The following is a 17,468-nucleotide window of genomic DNA, read 5'->3' on the forward strand; positions in this document are numbered from 1 at the left end:
TAAAGGATATGACTTACCGACAAGCTCATATCAGGATAATTAATCCTCCTAGATAGCTTTCTCTGCTAGTATAGAGCCACAAAGTTAATTATTCCTAATTAAGATTAATTTTGTCGTGACATTCACAACTGAATTCCCAGAATAATCTATTATTGCTCCTATTCTATGGTCGAATCCACGACTGGTCCCATGGAATGGCAATAACAATTGCTCCTATTCCTTGGTCGAATCCACGACTGGTCCCATGGAATGGCAATAAAAAATTTTCTGATTCTGTGATCGAATCCACGGCTTGATCTCATAGAATAGCAATAACTATATTATCTCATTACTCTGATTTCATGATCGAATCCACAACTGGTCTCATAAATGGTAATAGATAAATCTTAATTACTCTGATTCTATGGTCCAATCTACGATCCCATGGAATGGTAATGCTCACTTTATTATTCTGAATTCGTAGTCGAATCCTCAGCTGATCTTATGAATTAATAATAAACATCTTATTACTCAGTTTTGTGAATTATTCTTCACCGAATTCCACAATTAGTAATAAATAATCAACAACTGGACGTCTGAGCTACCTCTAAGTAAGCCCTGATTCAAATGGTGAAGGTGTATTCAACGACGATACACTAACAGTCACCGCACGAACGAGTATTTCAAAAATACAACGAAACGATGAACCTATGCAAAATAGAGAAGAAAATAATAAATAATTAAAAATATTGACCAGGATGCTGGGATCAGGGACACACGACTGACCGACCGTGTCGTGGTCAATCCCACGCCAGTTTTATATTTTTAATGCATTTTTATTATTTTCCATGATTTGATGAAAATTCTCTCATTTTGTCAAATCTCCTTCGTCTCGAGGAAACTCCTCGGTTTCATGGTACTTCCATAAATCCATAAAAATAATATAAAATTAAGGAAAGGAGTGTGGGGAGTGACCATTGTCCAACCGGCCATGACTTGGTCCCAACCGGCCCCACACCCCACGGTTCCTTATTATTTTATTATTATTATTATTATTTCTCTAATTTCATGAAAAAACTCCTAGATTTCATGGTATTTTTGCACAAATCATCAAATAATAATAAAATAAAATAAATTATGAAAACCTGTGGGACGGGGCCTTGGCCGGCCGGCCATGCCCTAGCCGGTCCCACACGCCCCTTTGTTTTATTATTTTATTATTAGTTTTCCTTGAATTCATCAAATTCCTTGATTTCATGGTATTTCTCTCAAATTAGGAAAAAGTCCCTCAATTCATCAAAAATACATGAAAAATACACAAAAATTAGGGAAACTCGTAGGACCGGCCCAAGCCGGCCGGCCATGCGTTCCACGGTTCCACACGCCCTTATTTTTATTATTTTAACATTTTTTGCTTCCTTGAACTCATGAAAACTCCTTCAATTCATGGAAACTCCCTAAATTCATCAAATTTCTCAAAATTCATGAATTTTTCATAAAATCATCAAAATATTATAAAATTAAGGAAAAAGCACCACGGGACCGTGGTCACGACCGGACGACCATGCCTTGACCATGGCGGTCCCACGCCTCCTCATTCCTTATTTTATAATTATTTTTCATCATCTCATGGTGTTTTCCTCAGTTTCGTCGAAACCCTAATTTTGGCATATTTTCTCGAATGGATTCTCAATTGCACGCCAGAAAATATCAAAATTCTCAGGACTGAGACGCGGACGCCTTGGGGACACGAGCACGCTATCTTGACCGACCAAGTTTGGCTCTTTGGCTCACGGAAGCTGGCCCCATCGATTTTCACATTTTTGACCTAATTTGCACAATTGCACGTATTAGGTCCAAAACTCTTCCAAACACTTTGGATTTTCATGAAGTGATCGTCATTCGATTCCGTGATCACCCAGGGCCGGTTTCATGACCCCTTGGTCGGTTCCTCACCTCTTCATAACTAATTAGGTTTTTTCACCTAAGGCTCAGACGAGCATTTTTGAATAAATGATTAAACCAGCATTTGATCATCTCTTCACCAACAAATCGTCAACTCTTCAGGAGTTCTTTGTATTTTCTCACGTGAGCATATGAACACTACATGGTTGATCCACGGTCCCATGTAGTCGCTCCCTCCTTCGTCCCATGGTTAAAATTCTGACGAACCATGAATTGATCATCAATTGATCAAATTAGGGTTTCTGAATCCAAGGATCATCATTCCAGATTCCAACCTTAATGATTTTACGACGACCTCATGGTCATTAATTTTATTAATTATGATCGTTTCAACGACCAGTATTCTAATTAATATTTTTGGTATGCTGCCAATAATCCATCAGATGAGCAGCACATGCTCAAACGATCAAATATTCAACAATTCATCACATGAGCAACACTTGCTCAAATGATAAATATTTGCTCAAACCAAGGAATATTGGTTCAACAATCAATATTCAACGATCCATCGAATGAGCAATACTTGCTCACTTCGTCGTAAGAACTATACCTCTGTCTCATGACATGTTCAACTCATGAGTTTCAGAACATCATGTTCAACTCAGAAACTACATGGACTCATCGTCCCATCTAACCACGAAGTCATCAATTGACTAACATACCACGAGACGTCAATCGTGTCACTTTGGGGGGATATCACTTAGGGTTTTGGTATGTCGGTCTACGGCACGTGTGTTCAAACACACGATGAAATGTGAGAAAGTCGTGCAATCAGTTGAAGGAATTCACGAGGTAGTGGGTGGAAAATCGACCAAGTCTCCACACGTTGAGCAATTGGTTTCAAACACGATCTCCACTTCCCCACTCCTTGATTCCATCAACTGTCACACTTCATGGGATCATGGTGTCTAAAATTCCAGCAATATAAATAAGTCTCTGAATCATGATTGAATCATCAGCATCAACAGTATCATCAATCTCACGTCTCATCGACAACACGAGATCATCAACTCATCAATTGAGAAACTACTCTCAATTGAGCAATTTCAATCATTCAGAGCTTATTATATTCATAATTCACACACCCACAATATTTGATTACCATTGATTCCACACATTTCCCAGCTTCACTCCTACAGATCAACCCATCCTCTCTTGTGACCGAATTTACTCTGGAACGATCATTGTCTTGATTTAAGCCGGAGTACTACAGATTGATCTCTCGAATCTAAAGCACCCCCTTTGCAGCGGTGCATCTGTGTGAGGTTTAACATTTCGCTCGGTTCGAGGAGTCTCCTCCGTTCGGTCATCTCCTCAATTTCTTAAAAACCAGCAATTCGTTTTTCCCCATCTACAGAACCATGTACATATGTTCAAGAATTACAAACTAAACTCGCTACATATGAATTTCAAGAATTACAAACTAAACTACCAATGCATATTGGATGAGATTCTTTCATACCAAGACATGATAGTCTGAAACTAATGTAATATCCAAATTCCAGTGTAAGATTGATTACCTTGCATATCGTAATCAGATTATCTAATATAATGTTAATCAGATTGGGGAGCTTCTGAAACCTTCCTTTGCCAGGGTGAAATATCTTTCCATATTAGAATGTTCCACACATGAATTGGATAAAAACTAACAAGTTTGTTCACAAGCACAGAGGCATGATATACCTCTGGCTTTTTTTTTATCACAACTAATTCAGGAGGTGATAGTTCGGACATATGCAAATACTGCATGTTCAAACTTTACAGCCTGAAAGGTAAAACAAAATTTGTTCAACTTACCTGCACTTTAGATGCAGAAGATCATTTCTACAATGAGGTAACTTGGAGCTTTCATGATCTGCATTTGTCAGTACAAAACTGATTAATCCATAAAGATGGAATTTTCCGCTGTTATAGCATCGCAGCATAACAATACTAGTAAAAACCAACACAATCCTTATCAAAGATAATAACAGTTGCAAACACATTAATTACCTGCAAGCATATGGAAGAGAATCCAAAACCGAAATTCAATACGAACCCAACATATACAAGTTGTTTCCATAAAAAGGATGCAACTAGTTGTTTCCAAAAAATCTAACTCTTAGATAGTGAAAGTAGGGAAAAGGAACGAGAACAACTAAAAATCCATCAAGAAACACTAACTGAATGGCATTTTAGTTTCGGCTTCTAGATAGTGAAAAGGAACGAGAACAACTTCAAAACCTTTGAACCAACAAATTTTAAACAAAAAAGATACATATTCATAGAATGTTGTTACTTAACTACTGAAATTATCTTTCCTTGTAGCTGATGAACTAAACAAAAGAACAAACCCAGAACGAATATTCAGCAAATTTAACTCCTCATTCTCGCTTGCTCACATTCTGATTAGTTTAAGTAAGGCCAACATACAAGAATTTTAAAGTAAGTCAAGTACCAGTTTCCAAAATAACAATTTAGAGCTAAATGAATCAACAGTATACAACAAATCAAAATCAATGATAATTTGATGATGGCAAGTAAATTAAAAAAAAAACATCGTGTGGAAACAACAAGTGTGTTCTAATAAACCTACACATTACTCGACGAAAAGTAAGTAATAGTGCAATTCAACTACTAGTTAACGACGTTTAAGAAACCAATAATTTAATCAAAACCTCCACTAATAACTTATCCTATTTTGACTATGCAGGCAACTAAGTGAATTGTTGATCAGCATCATGTACACTTCTTTATTTTACAAGTTTAACTAGTTAATTATCTACTGAAACCTATTATAAATCTACCAGAGTTGAGTTGGTGGACATATAATACCTTAGCTGTTTGCTCCTCCACCCCATCTGAAATGATATATAAACATCTCATAACAACATTTTGATACCCATCATCTCTACAAAATATACTAGTTTCTTTTCCATGTCACCATCACCTGTTTAGACATCAGGTCTAGTTACTGCAACACCCTTCTCCTTCTACAACAACACCAGTAGTGACTTTAGAACGTTATCACCGGTCTTTGCTTTCGAATCCTTCCCATTATTCTGTAAAGCATACAACAAAATCCATATTAATTTAATAAGATCAACTTCTAATCAACAATCAATTTCTTAATGGCTAACATTAAGTTATAGATCAACCAAAGCCATATGACCAAATACAGAATGCAAGCAATTTCATCAGGAATTGAGGATGTATATTCATCCACTGCAATTTTTTCAAACAAAAGGCCTTTATGGAGCTAGCATGCTTCAGAACCCTGAATTGAAACATCATATCGATAGATTTTAGGGTCAATTGAAACATCCTAATGAACCCTAAATCCATTGATGAAATTTTTCGAAAGTAATCACTAACTGAATTGATAAGAATCATCAAAAGATAACAAGTAGAAACATTTCAAATCGAATAGTTGTAAAACTTCAATGAATTAAAATTCAAATCTTGAGTTCGAAATTACCATAAAATGAAACTTAAAATCAGATCTCTCGATCAGCGACAAGCCAAGAAGAAGAAGATGATTATGATGCTAAACTGTTGATGGTTTTTGAATCTGAAAATGATTTCCGATGAAGATCGTTTTCTCTCTTTCATTCCTAAAGATCTGAAATTTTATCGATGGTGGCGATGGAGATGTTGTGATGTTGGTAGTGGTTGCGGCGGCGGAAAACGGTGCTGATGGTGGTGGTGGGAATGGATGAAAGTGGAGGACAGGAGGAGAGAAAAATAGAGAGAGAAATTTCAGATCTCAAATAAAAAATGAAATGATACGAATCATTTTTTTCTTTAAAGATTAATGGGTATTTACGGGATTATCAAGAAAATTTGTTTCCTTCTAGAAGGAGAGGGGTATATACATATTGGATAAGGACATTTGTGTAGGATCCATGGATAGTAGGGGTGTTTATAACATTCTCACTTTAATTAATCTACCCAAAAGCTAATAGAAAAACCGATTTTTTGTTTTCTGAAGGAAACAAATATTTCATTGAATTAATCCTCAAAAGAATTGAGACGTTGCATAATACAATGAGGTGGATCATCAAAAGACCACCAACTGTTTTGAAAGTTTGAGATTGCAAATTGAACTAAATCATGTGCAATTGAGTTTGCGTCTCTAGGAACCGCAGTGAAATTAATATCACTAAAATTCTTGACGCTACCACGAATGGAAAGAACAGTGGAGCGAATACTCCACGGGATATCATTCGTATTCCCTGATATTGCTTTAGGGATATCTTCAGCATCTCCTTCTACAATGATTCTGGAGCCTTGAATTCTTGTAGCTAGCTGGACCCCAAGACTGTACGCTTTTGCTTCTGCCACCATTAAGGAGAATGAGTTGAAACAGAAAGCCGCACTACCCAAATGTCTACCTGCTGAGTTTAGTGCTACAGCTGCAGCCGCGCCTCTTCCATCTACAAAAGCTACATCCACATTGATTTTAAAGTGGAAACGAGGAGGAGCTTGCCACCGAGATGTATTATGTCTTTGCACTTGAACTGAAGAGCAGTAATTTAGGGCATGATGTAAATCGAAGCTTTTAAAGTCTTGAAGGGATTTTTGAATGCAGATGGGTACAGATTGTTGCACGTTGTTGAACACCTTGTCATTTCTAGACTTTCATATGTTCCACAGAATGCATGCTCCCAAATTTAGCATAATTCCTTGATCAGACTGTTCTAACAAATGTTGAATGATCTCCATTTGTGTAACTCCTACTGAAATATTAATCTGCAGAGGACTTGCTTGAAAAGCAGCTCTTGAAAACTGACAGGAGAAAAACAGATGATCCACCGTTTCCGCTTCCGAATTACAAAACACGCAAACATTTTGAACTTGAGTGTTAAACTTTGAAAGATTTTCATAAACTGCTAGCCCATTGTGTAAGACTTTCCAGACAAACGTATGGATCTTTGGCATAACTTTCATGTTTTTCCAAAACTTCTTCCAGGGAAATGAAGAGATTGTAGAAGAGGTAGCCACGTTGTCAGCCAAAATCTTGTAACAAGATTTGGCACTGAAAACACCAGATTTTGTCTTCAACCAAACAAATTTATCTTCAATTGAAACTTCTTGTGGGATATAGATACTAGCAATGATTTCAACCTGATCTTCCGGAAATAGCTGCGACAATAACTGAATATCCCAGACTTTCTGACCTTGGATGAACAAGTCTGAAACAAACTTCACCTCAATACTTATCTGGTTTAATCTAGTTGGTCTGAATCCCGGAATCCCTGGGATCCAGGGATCTTCCCAGATTTTGATTGAGTTACCTGTCCCGATGAACCAGCAGCAGTTGTTCAAGAATATTTCTTTGATAGACAACATGTCTTTCCAGGGTTTTGAATCTCCTGGTTTTGCCTCGCAGTCCCAGAAGGAAACTGAATGAAGATATTTTGCAGAATACATTTTCACCCATGCAGCATCTGGAGATGTTAAGAATCTCCAAACTAGCTTTGCAACTAGAGAAATATTTACTTGCTCCATGTTTCTCAAACCAAGACCACCATCTTCTTTTGCTCTTTCCATTTTGTCCCAATTGATGAAGTGACATTTCCTAGTACGGGTATCGTTTCCCCACCAAAAAGAGTGTTGGATATGTGAAATGTGTTTGATGACTCCCTTTGGAAGTTTATTGATACCCATAGAATAAATTGGAATGGCTGAAAGAACATTTTTCGACAAAACAGTTCTCCCTGTCGAATTCACAAAGAAGGATCTATAACCTGCTAGTTTACAATCAAACTTGGAGAATAGGGGGTTATGAGTTTCAATGTTATAATCTTATTTCATAGGATAAGAACCCAGATATTTCTCACTTACTTCCATTTCCTTCACCCCAAATTCTAGTATAGTTCTACTTTTATGAAAACTAGAGCAGCCAGAATTAAAGTGAATTGAAGATTTGGAGTAGTTAATGATCTGACCTGAAATAGAATCATAGGTATCTAGGATTGTCTTCAATTGATATCCATTATACTCTGAATTTTTCCCGAAGAAAAACAAATCATCGGCAAACATGAGATGACTGATACAAGGTCCTCCATGTTTCAATTTATATCCGCTGTATAGGTTCAGTTCTTCATATTTTGCCACCGGTAAAGATAATCCTTGCGAGAAAATTATGAATAAGGCTGGTGATAGTGGAAAACCTTGTCGCGGACCTCTGCCACTATTGAAGTTTCCATAATGAGCACCGTTTACAATGACAGAAAAACTTGAAGTATAGGCGCAGTTCATTATCAGATTATGAGAGTGATCATGTATACCCATTTGATGAAGCATGAAGCTAAGTAATGACCAAGAAACACGATCATACGCCTTCGACATGTCTAGTTTTAAAGCAAAGACCCCTTGTTGCGATTTTGATTTATGCATTGAATGGAAAATTTCTTTTGCAACGACTATATTATCTGTAATTTGTTTATGCTTAACAAAAGCCGTTTGATTCCAAGAGATAAACAAATTCAGATAGGGATTTAATCTTACAGCAATAAGTTTAGCTATAAACTTGTATAAGACATTGCATAAAGAAATGAGACGAAATTCCATTGTTGTAGTAGGGGTTTGAACTTTAGGAATTAGACTAATATGAGTATGATTCAACTTACTCGGTAGACTGCCTGAACTGAAAAAATTCTGAATGAACTTGATTGTTTCTTCTCCCACTATTGACCAACACTTTTTGTAGAAGATTACTGGGAAACCGTCTGGACCCGGTGAACCAAAAGAATTCATGTTTTTTACTGTCTTCCATATATCTTCAGAAGAAGGAACTGAAGCTATACTGGTATTTTCTGTTTGATCTACCACTTCACACGGAGCTTGTAAGACAGTAAGCGAAATTGTGCTTGGATCTTCTTGAAACAAATCACTGAAGAAAGAAATAAATTCATCTGCTATAGCACTAGGGTTTGTTAGCCATTGTCCATTGACTGCTTGTATGCTAGAGATATTGTTTTTCTTCCTTCGATGTTGTACCGAGAGATGGAATTGCTTTGTGTTTTTATCACCTGTTTTCAACCATGTTTGTTTCATTCTTTGTTCCCAATAGTTAGCTTCCATTATAATATACTCATTCAACTGGTTAGCGATAAGTTTCTCTTGTTGTAAAGTTGCCATTGATGGGTTAAGACCTTGAAGATGAAGTAGTTTCTTCTTCAGCTTGCTGATTGAGTTTTTGATGCACCCAATTTTATGTTTACTCCAACTTTGAAGAAATCCGCCTAAATATTTTAATTTCTCAATCATATCTCCATGTAAATTGATGTTCCAAGAATCTAACACCACTTTAAGAAACTCCGGATGAGTATACCAGTAAGCTTCAAACTTATAAGAAGGTGGATTTCTCGGAATAATTCTACAAGTGTTGAGGAGGATTGGAGAGTGATCACTTGAGATTTTAGGAAGATGCAAGACACCCGAGTTTTCAAACATCAAACACCAATCTGGGGAGGCAATAACACGATCTAATCTTTGTCTTATAAGACCCTGAAACTGTCTACCATTTGACCACGTATAAGCCGGGCCTGAGAAACCCAAATCCAGGAGGTGATTATCTCTAATGAAGTTATTAAAGTGAGTAATCGTTCCATTCAAAGATTGATCACCACCGAATTTTTCTCTTACAGAAGAGATAGCGTTGAAGTCCCCAATATAGCATTTAGGACCTTCAACATGTTGAGAATAAGTTGATAGACTCTTCCAGAAGTTTCCTCTATCAACTCTGTTAGGAGGACCATAGACACACATGAGATTCCATTCTCTAAAGGCGCCATTTTGATTCACTTGAAGATGAATTAAACTTTTGGAGGAAGATATCACTTCTGCATGTACATCATCTTGCCATAAGAGCCATAGACCACTACTGCGTCCAATAACTGGGACGACACAATGATGAGAATAACCAAGTTTACGCAAGATAGGACCAGAAGCTGATTCATATAGTTTAGTTTCCAAGAGAAATACAATGCTTGGTTTTGTACTTCTCAGGAATGATTGCAGAACTTGAATTGTTGGGTCATTCCCTAACCCCCAACAATTCCATGCAAATACTAACATGGACCGTGCGGCCAATTAGGGCTATCCGCCACTGCCCGTTGATCATCTGAATTCTCCTCGAGTCTTGTATCCATCTCTGGTTGTATGGTTCCAGAGGTGCATAATCCTCTCTGCATTCGTTCAGAGCTTCCTGAATTTCTGCTGGCATTTGACCCCGAAACAGTGGCAATGCGAAGTTCTCTAACCATCGATTTTCATTCACGTTTCCTGGTAACCTTGGTTGGTTTTCTGGGATTCCGTAAAATCCGTCCACTGTCACAATTCTGTGATTGTTGGTATGTCCTGGATAGAAATTGATGAAGATTCTCATTGATTGAGCTGCTCGAAACTTCCGTATATGCTGCTTTTAATTTTTTTGTTACAAATTGGAGAGAGTATGTAGAAAAACCGACTTTGATCATCAAATTATGTCTGAATTTTTCTAAGGATACTTAAATACTAAGCCCAGCCTTAGTTTTGGGGCCAGGTGACCTGGCCCGGCCCGGTTTACACCCCTAATAGAATATCAAGTCTTCGATTTTCATTAGCTAGGAATTCAAATTTTGGGTTGTTTCTGTTTAGTTTGGTTTACCAATGGCTGTTATACCTACTTCAGTTCCTTCTTCTTCTGATCACAACGCTCTCAGTAATCCTTCGACCTCCCCAATACAATTAAACCTTCAAACTCAACGTACTCAACAGGTGTTTTCTCCCTCTATATATCTCTCTAGATTTCAATCCTATCGATTTCTAATACTTCAGATTTTTATAACTTTGTAGGGTGATTTAAACGATGGTTCTGTGGATATTTCAGAAAGTAAGCCTGATTCAGTGGAGAACTCCGAGTAAGTTCTGTGAAGCATCTTGTTTTTATTCTGTTCACTATTTTTTTTTTTTTTTCATTTTCTTTTCATTTATCTCTTTTACATTGAATTTAAATAAAGGGTTCACTATTATGGTGTTTATAAAGATGAATCTGATGAACAAACTGAGAATCAAAATAAGAGAGAAACATTGCACTTTTATATAGTTAATTAGCGTTTTCTAGACCTATATGGTTTTCCATTATATGGTGATTATCATGCACAAATTTGATTCACCTCTCGCTTCCCTCACTTGTGGGAGAACGCAATTCCAGATTTTCTATCACATTCTTATTATCTGGTCTTGTTTCCACTTTCCCATCATTCTAAATGCACTTCTGGAGGTACACTCCGTATATTTTGATCTGACCACCTCAACTCGCCAAAAGTTACATTATTTGCCTGCCTATCCTTCCATATATTTTTAGCTCTCTTTTAGGCTTCACTGACATGAACAATTTGGTACTTCTGTTCGTGCACAATCCAAGATAGGATTATTCTAATATTGTCTATGATGCGGCTTGTATTGTTCTTAGTTATGCTTCAAATGTGGAACTTGTGGACAACTATATACTGATTAGGGTTTTGTTAATGCAGATGTGTAGTGTATTCAAGAAATTTTGTTGTTATATGACAGATCTATCTGTGCACTTATTGTTTAACTTGGGTTACTGCTTCAAATTGATGAAAATTACATGCAGTATACTGAATATTTTTCTATTCAATATACTGAATATTTTTTTATTCGAAAGAGTGTATTGATATCATTTTAGGCCCTTGAGATATTTCCAGATAATCAGTATATGATCATTGAAGAGAGAGGTAGGTGAAACAGTTTGACCAATAAGATAACCGGTATTCCGAGAAAAGATAGGATCATCGGGCTACATTGATACCAGTATATTCATATATTGCAGTATACATAATGAACAGGGTCGAATTTGTAAAGTTTATTCAAGGGAATTCCATTCATTTATAAATTTTCCTGAACATGCTAATATTAGGCCAATGTGAGAATTAAATACTGAGAAATAGGTGAAATTTAGTTGGATCAGTATTGTGTTGAAATCGATGGATTGTAAAAGGTCACTTGTCTGAGTTCATCGTTTTGCAGTCAGCTGATCTTTGCTTATGAGTTTGAAAATTTTACATGGACTTCGTTTTCCTCCTTCACGTTTGAAGATTCTAATTTGCTTGATGCTCATAAGTGGATGCATTATGTTGTTGTACTTGCTTTTATACAGTATGTGCCAATTTTATTAGCTCATCCATTGTATCCTGTGGTTGATATGGTGAGTATGCATTATTAAGGGAGACAAAGTAAGTGGTTTATATCAAAACTATTGATGATTTAACTCCATTTTATCTATTTGAAGGTATTTTGATTCAGCGGAGTACAATGAGAAGTACAAGAAATATGAATCCGATTATGTTCGTCGTATAAAATCCAAATATTTCTCAATGAAGAACTTCTATGGAGGTAAGCAACCATCGCGGATATGATTCAAATGCTTGACTAGTGGTTTAGGTACTAGAAAAAGAGTGTTGAATCCTACTACACTATTGGTTATGAGTTGCATTTTCACTGCCTTTCTGTTTGGCTCACAAAAAACAATATGAAGACACTTCGTTGAAAACTGCTAAAAAGAACCACCAGATTACCCATCTGGCCTTCCAACTGATAGCTAATAACAAAATACTCAATACCTTTCTTTTACTTGTTCCATGCTTCAAGTATTTCAGACTTCTGCTGGTTGGACAGCTATATGGGTAGCAGTCATTGTATTATTTCCATATAACATTCTGAATAACCGGCATGCTGTTGTACAGGCAATATATTTGAAAATGAAACTGCAATAGAGAATGATATTATAAAATCGAGCAGGTTTGCGTTCTTGATGATTTCAATTTTTTGTATATCGTGTTCTGATTTCTCCAACCTGAGGCAGTTTATTTTTCCCTTATGTTTTCTTTCATTTACTTCTTTTGTTAAATCTAGGTGGCCATGTACAAGGTCATTCACAGATGCAGTTCAGAGTTTTGAAGATAATGGGAGGTCATCTGCCTCAGTAGCAGAACCCTCGAACTATTCCTCAAACAAGAAATATCAATCTAAGAAGGGCTCCAGTTAGGAGAATCCTGTTTTTTCATGTAATGGGAACCCACAGAAGAATATTGTTAATTTAGACACTTTTTTACTTCACATACAAATTAGTAGCGCTGTATAAATTAGCATATGCTCGCATAACCAGTTTGGATCTTGGGTCTGATAAGGTTAGATCTGCAATGGTGTCAGGGCAGTGAAGAGGTTTTTTAAAACAACAGGTAGATGATGAGGTTTTGACCATTTTCTTCTTCAGTACCACAAACCCTGCATTAACCACCATCAACAATGGATTACCACCCCCATATGCATCTTTATTATTCTCAACTTAATGGCTCTAACCCACTTTGTTTGAACCAATCGCAGAATAAATCATATCTATAACTAGATGAAAGTTGGGTGGATTACTCAAGTCCCTAGCCAATTAGGCTACCGTTAACAAAAAGTACCCAGTGTGCCAGTACTAATCCTTTTCTTTGATTTCTTTATAGCCTGTTTTCATTCCATCATAAATCCTTCTACTCTGATCGGATGACAAATTTTATATAGTGATGAAATGCGGGACTATTGCATATCATCTGCGCTTGTAGGTAGGCTAGTCCAGGGAAGGGCTGCAGCGTTTTTTTTGTTTTTTGGAAAGCATTTATGATTTCTCAAGCTTTTGGTGCAACTGAACTTGAATTCTATTCCTTAAGACATTAGACTCGTGGTTGCACAAGTTAATTTGATCTGCATTAATAATCATTATATGTTGCATGATTGAACGAGTCCAGGACAACTATTGATGCTAAGTAACTTCTGGTTGTAAAGGCGACATCCTCAAAGAGTTATGCCAACTAGAGGCAGATTCAACATCAGTAGACAGGAGAGCGTACATCCGAAATTAAACCCTAGTACACTCATTTATACTGAATATTTCCTACTCCTTTCCTAATTTTACCTACCTCGCCGAACAAAGAACCACAAAGAGGGTGACAAAGGACCTTCTTCTATCACACAACTGCTGAGATAACTCAAGTAAAAGGTCAATTTAAAATATGAGCATCTTACTGTTAGCATCTGAAGTGGTTCGTTACAAATTCACAATCTGTACAGTTATTTCATTGCGAAATATTGATTCTGTTTCTCTCACTTCCCTTTCTGCCGACTATTGGAGTAAATAGTCGGTGGCAAGACAACTATCAAGGACAGGTTGGGCATAAAATAGAGATCAAACAGAACTACCATTCGTTAACCAGTATTTTATTCAATAATATAACTTTCATTTCAAGTCACTCAATACAGGGACATGCTGATTGGCAACAAAAGAATAATGAATTTCTTCAAGTTTATAGAACTAAACTGTTCGTGGTACAAAGAAATCTGACCTTACTGCTCAACACCTAAACAAAAATATTACAGAAGTGGAGATCTCGTAACTTCTCCAGCATAAAGAATAAAGGTAGACAATTGACACTACTGCGCTTTTGCTTCAGAAGTTGTAACTAATGGATTTTACGAAAACACAGTTACTAAAAGGATCAAAACACCAACTAGCTACGGGATTACCTCGTCATTCTCCAATGAGGCAAGAAATTAATCTAGAGACCAAAATTGCACATCTGCACAAATTCCATATTGTAATCCACGTACTTGGTCCAAAGAGGTCGGAACTGGTTCATGGCAATATCAAGCCAAGGCTTCATGTTTCCGTTATAATGTATGACTGCAGCATTTTGTATCTCATCCATGCTTATACTTGGATTATACCCAAGCCCAAGAACATGCCAAGATTTGTCGAGTGGTTTTGTAGTTGAGTAAAATGTTATCAAACCAGGTGGGAGGGTACCCAATTTCCACAACGTTCTGTCCTCATTCTATTCAGACGAATTAACAAAAAAATAATTAGAAAACTCAATTCTAATGCATGAGAGAAAAAATTTCAGAACCTTCTAATCTCAAAATTCAAACCAAAATATAAAAACAGAACAAGGGATACAGAAAACACCCTACTCCCACTGAAATGAAAACTGGATAGGAAATATTTACCAAAGTTTGCCAATAATGGTACTGTTCTGTGGACTTCTCACGTCTCCATGCATCAAGATCAAAGAAATTCATTCCGTAAGCCCAAGCGCAAGCCTTCGGACTAAACCTCTCTTTAATGAGAGGATGAGAGAAATTCATGTACTGAGCATAACGATGAAATGAACCAAAGCAAGTCTCAACTGCCCCATTAACTTTGCCATCCATATCAATCTTCCATAAACCTGTTAAATCCTTTTGAACGACAACATCATCATCCAAGAACAAAATTTGATGCAACTTAGGATACATCTCAGGGAGATAAAACCTCAAATGGTTCAACATAGATAAATACTTGGGATTTCTGAATTTCATATTGTTCGCATCCTTAGTTGCATTTTCCGCCCGATTTTCAAAATAAAACTTCTGCAAATTTGCAGATTCAAGTTGCCGAAGTACTGGGGCGTAAGATGCATTCAAAAACTTATAATCCTCCACAGCCTTAACCTCAACATGAGCACCTCCTTCGACAGGTCTTATCCTGAACCAAACTTGCATTGCAGCTAAATTCATCTTATCAGTAACAACGTGGAAGACATGCTTATGAGGTTCATCAGCATTCTTAATGGCAGAATTCACCACAACAGAAGCAGCAATCACATTATCAGAAAAGATGGCATAATGATAAAGATTAGGATCTTCATATTCTGGTTTATACCCTTCGTCTCTATACTTTTCAGGATGAGCAATCCTTTCCTCAACAAGTCTCATTGCCAAACAATGCAAACTCTTCGGGATAGATTTTGCAGCAATTAAACTAGAGAAAGCTCCGTGTCTTTTTGCCTTTGTTAATTGTTCATTAACAGCAAAAATAGTATCTTTTAACTTCTGAATCTTAAGCTGGTTATCGAAAGATTCTTTGGCTTCACCGATTAATAAACGAGTAAATTTAACTTTATCTTTAACTTCTTTCTCAAATTGTCTAAATATATCCTCTTCAATTGGACCATCAGTCTCAAATAAAGAAGTTCTATAGGTAGAACGAGTAACAAGATCAGAGAAATTTCTAGCTAGATCTTCAAAAACTCGAAGTTGTTTAGAATTGTCAAGTTTGAGTTTTCTTGCATAAGCAGCGTAAGCATTAACTAAAGCAATATGATCATTAGCTTGTTTATAAATCATATCCAATCTTGTTTTTAATGGATCTGATTTCAATGCTAGAAATGTTCTGTGTACATATGCATTTACAGGTTGTCCTGTTCCTGAATTTGGAAGAACCTGTTTTTTTTCACAAAACCACTAATAATTATAAAGTAGAAAAATTATAAACATACAATTTGTAAGGAAAAAGAGAATTTAAAGACTTACAGAATCGTTATTAGAGGTGAAAAGAACAGAGAGTGTAGCGAAGAAGAGAAGTGTAAACATGGCGGAAACGAAGATCCTGTACGATAAGATATTCCGAAATGCTCCTCCTCCACCACCACCACTACCACTGTAGGATCGACCACTTCGGATCCCACCCGCCATTATTGGATATGTTATTCCCCTTCTTCTTCAGGATATTAGTTCTTGAATCAAATTAGGAAAAATTACAGTGTAGATCTGAGAATTTAGAAAGAGAAGATGTTTTTAGAATTTTTAGTGAGAAACAAACTGTGAAACTTGGAGTTTCACACAGACTACAATTGTTAATTTTGCTAAATGCCCACTATAACATTCTATCATTGTTTTCGTAGTCAAAATGAATTTTCTTTTTATAAAAGAATAAAATAAATTCTTTTTCTGTATTCTGCTTTCTTTTTTTCTTTTTCGAAGCATATTATTATGTATTAAGATAATTAAAATGTTGTACGTCATATTTACAGAATCATTTATAAGTTCATATGGTCTTTTACCACAAAGGGGAAAATTCACTACTGTTGTAGGTTACAACTGCCTCATTAGCGAAACGGTACAAAACCAACAGAACCCTTTCCCCATCCAATTTTCTTTGAACACATGTTCCCCAAAAATATAGTTTTTCTCGTGGAAAGCAATTAATAAGGGTTTGCGGATCCTTAGCATTCTCAATCACATCCAACTCACCAACTCCAATCTATGCCGTCAATGCAGTAATTCTGAAACTTCCATACACATTCTGCTTCATTGTCAAGCAGTTATACAATCTTGGAACCTCTTATTATCCCACCTCGCAAATCACCAAAACGCCAATTATGACATCTCCGCTACACTTCCCAATCCAACGACCATTTCACAGTTCCTTCAAACAAAAGTGCCTTCATCGACTACCACAACCTTCTGCCTTTTTTTTTGGTCCTTATGGATAACCAGGAACGACATAATGTATCGCCAGCAACAACTAAATCCAACCGGTATAATGCAAATGCCCATCAAACTTCAACATGAATATCTATGGGCCCAGAACCACCTCCCACCAGTGCTCCCTGGACTGCAACCATATGCCAATACTGCACGGAGAATTGCAGCAACTTCAACGATCTTTGTAG

At 36.6% G+C, this 17,468-nt stretch overlaps 2 protein-coding genes and 1 long non-coding RNA gene across 3 annotated transcripts; 1 reads left to right on the plus strand and 2 right to left on the minus strand.

The window, feature by feature from the left end:
• Window positions 1–3,210: 3,210 nt before the first annotated feature.
• Window positions 3,211–5,678, minus strand: LOC113292867. Its single transcript, XR_003331913.1, has 3 exons — window positions 5,402–5,678; window positions 4,759–4,985; window positions 3,211–3,799 (listed from the first exon to the last, which is right to left on the minus strand). It is a non-coding gene; the product is annotated as an uncharacterized LOC113292867 (long non-coding RNA).
• A 4,872-nt stretch (window positions 5,679–10,550) lies between these two features.
• LOC113292869 lies at window positions 10,551–13,053 on the plus strand. The gene is made up of 5 exons (XM_026541698.1): window positions 10,551–10,689; window positions 10,768–10,832; window positions 12,227–12,330; window positions 12,681–12,735; window positions 12,850–13,053. The coding sequence occupies exons 1-5, from the start codon at window positions 10,582–10,584 to the stop codon at window positions 12,980–12,982; spliced, it is 465 nt and encodes a 154-aa protein (XP_026397483.1). The 5' UTR covers window positions 10,551–10,581; the 3' UTR covers window positions 12,983–13,053.
• Window positions 13,054–14,180: 1,127 nt separating this feature from the next.
• Window positions 14,181–16,696, minus strand: LOC113298038 (probable galacturonosyltransferase 9). Its single transcript, XM_026546679.1, has 3 exons — window positions 16,327–16,696; window positions 14,983–16,236; window positions 14,181–14,810 (listed from the first exon to the last, which is right to left on the minus strand). The coding sequence occupies exons 1-3, from the start codon at window positions 16,486–16,488 to the stop codon at window positions 14,535–14,537; spliced, it is 1,692 nt and encodes a 563-aa protein (XP_026402464.1). The 5' UTR covers window positions 16,489–16,696; the 3' UTR covers window positions 14,181–14,534.
• Between the last annotated feature and the right edge of the window lie 772 nt (window positions 16,697–17,468).

Source organism: Papaver somniferum, chromosome 7 (assembly GCF_003573695.1).
Source record: "Papaver somniferum cultivar HN1 chromosome 7, ASM357369v1, whole genome shotgun sequence".
NCBI lineage: Eukaryota > Viridiplantae > Streptophyta > Magnoliopsida > Ranunculales > Papaveraceae > Papaver > Papaver somniferum.

Coding starts and splice junctions, on each gene's coding strand:
- LOC113292869 (XM_026541698.1), top strand. CDS start 10,582: ATGGCTGTTATACCTACTTCAGTTCCTTCTTCTTCTGATCACAACGCT. Junction 10,690..10,767: donor AAACTCAACGTACTCAACAG/GTGTTTTCTCCC, acceptor ATAACTTTGTAG/GGTGATTTAAACGATGGTTC. Junction 12,736..12,849: donor GATATTATAAAATCGAGCAG/GTTTGCGTTCTT, acceptor TGTTAAATCTAG/GTGGCCATGTACAAGGTCAT.
- LOC113298038 (XM_026546679.1), bottom strand. CDS start 16,488: ATGGCGGGTGGGATCCGAAGTGGTCGATCCTACAGTGGTAGTGGTGGT. Junction 16,237..16,326: donor TCACCTCTAATAACGATTCT/GTAAGTCTTTAA, acceptor GAAAAAAAACAG/GTTCTTCCAAATTCAGGAAC. Junction 14,811..14,982: donor ACCATTATTGGCAAACTTTG/GTAAATATTTCC, acceptor TCGTCTGAATAG/AATGAGGACAGAACGTTGTG.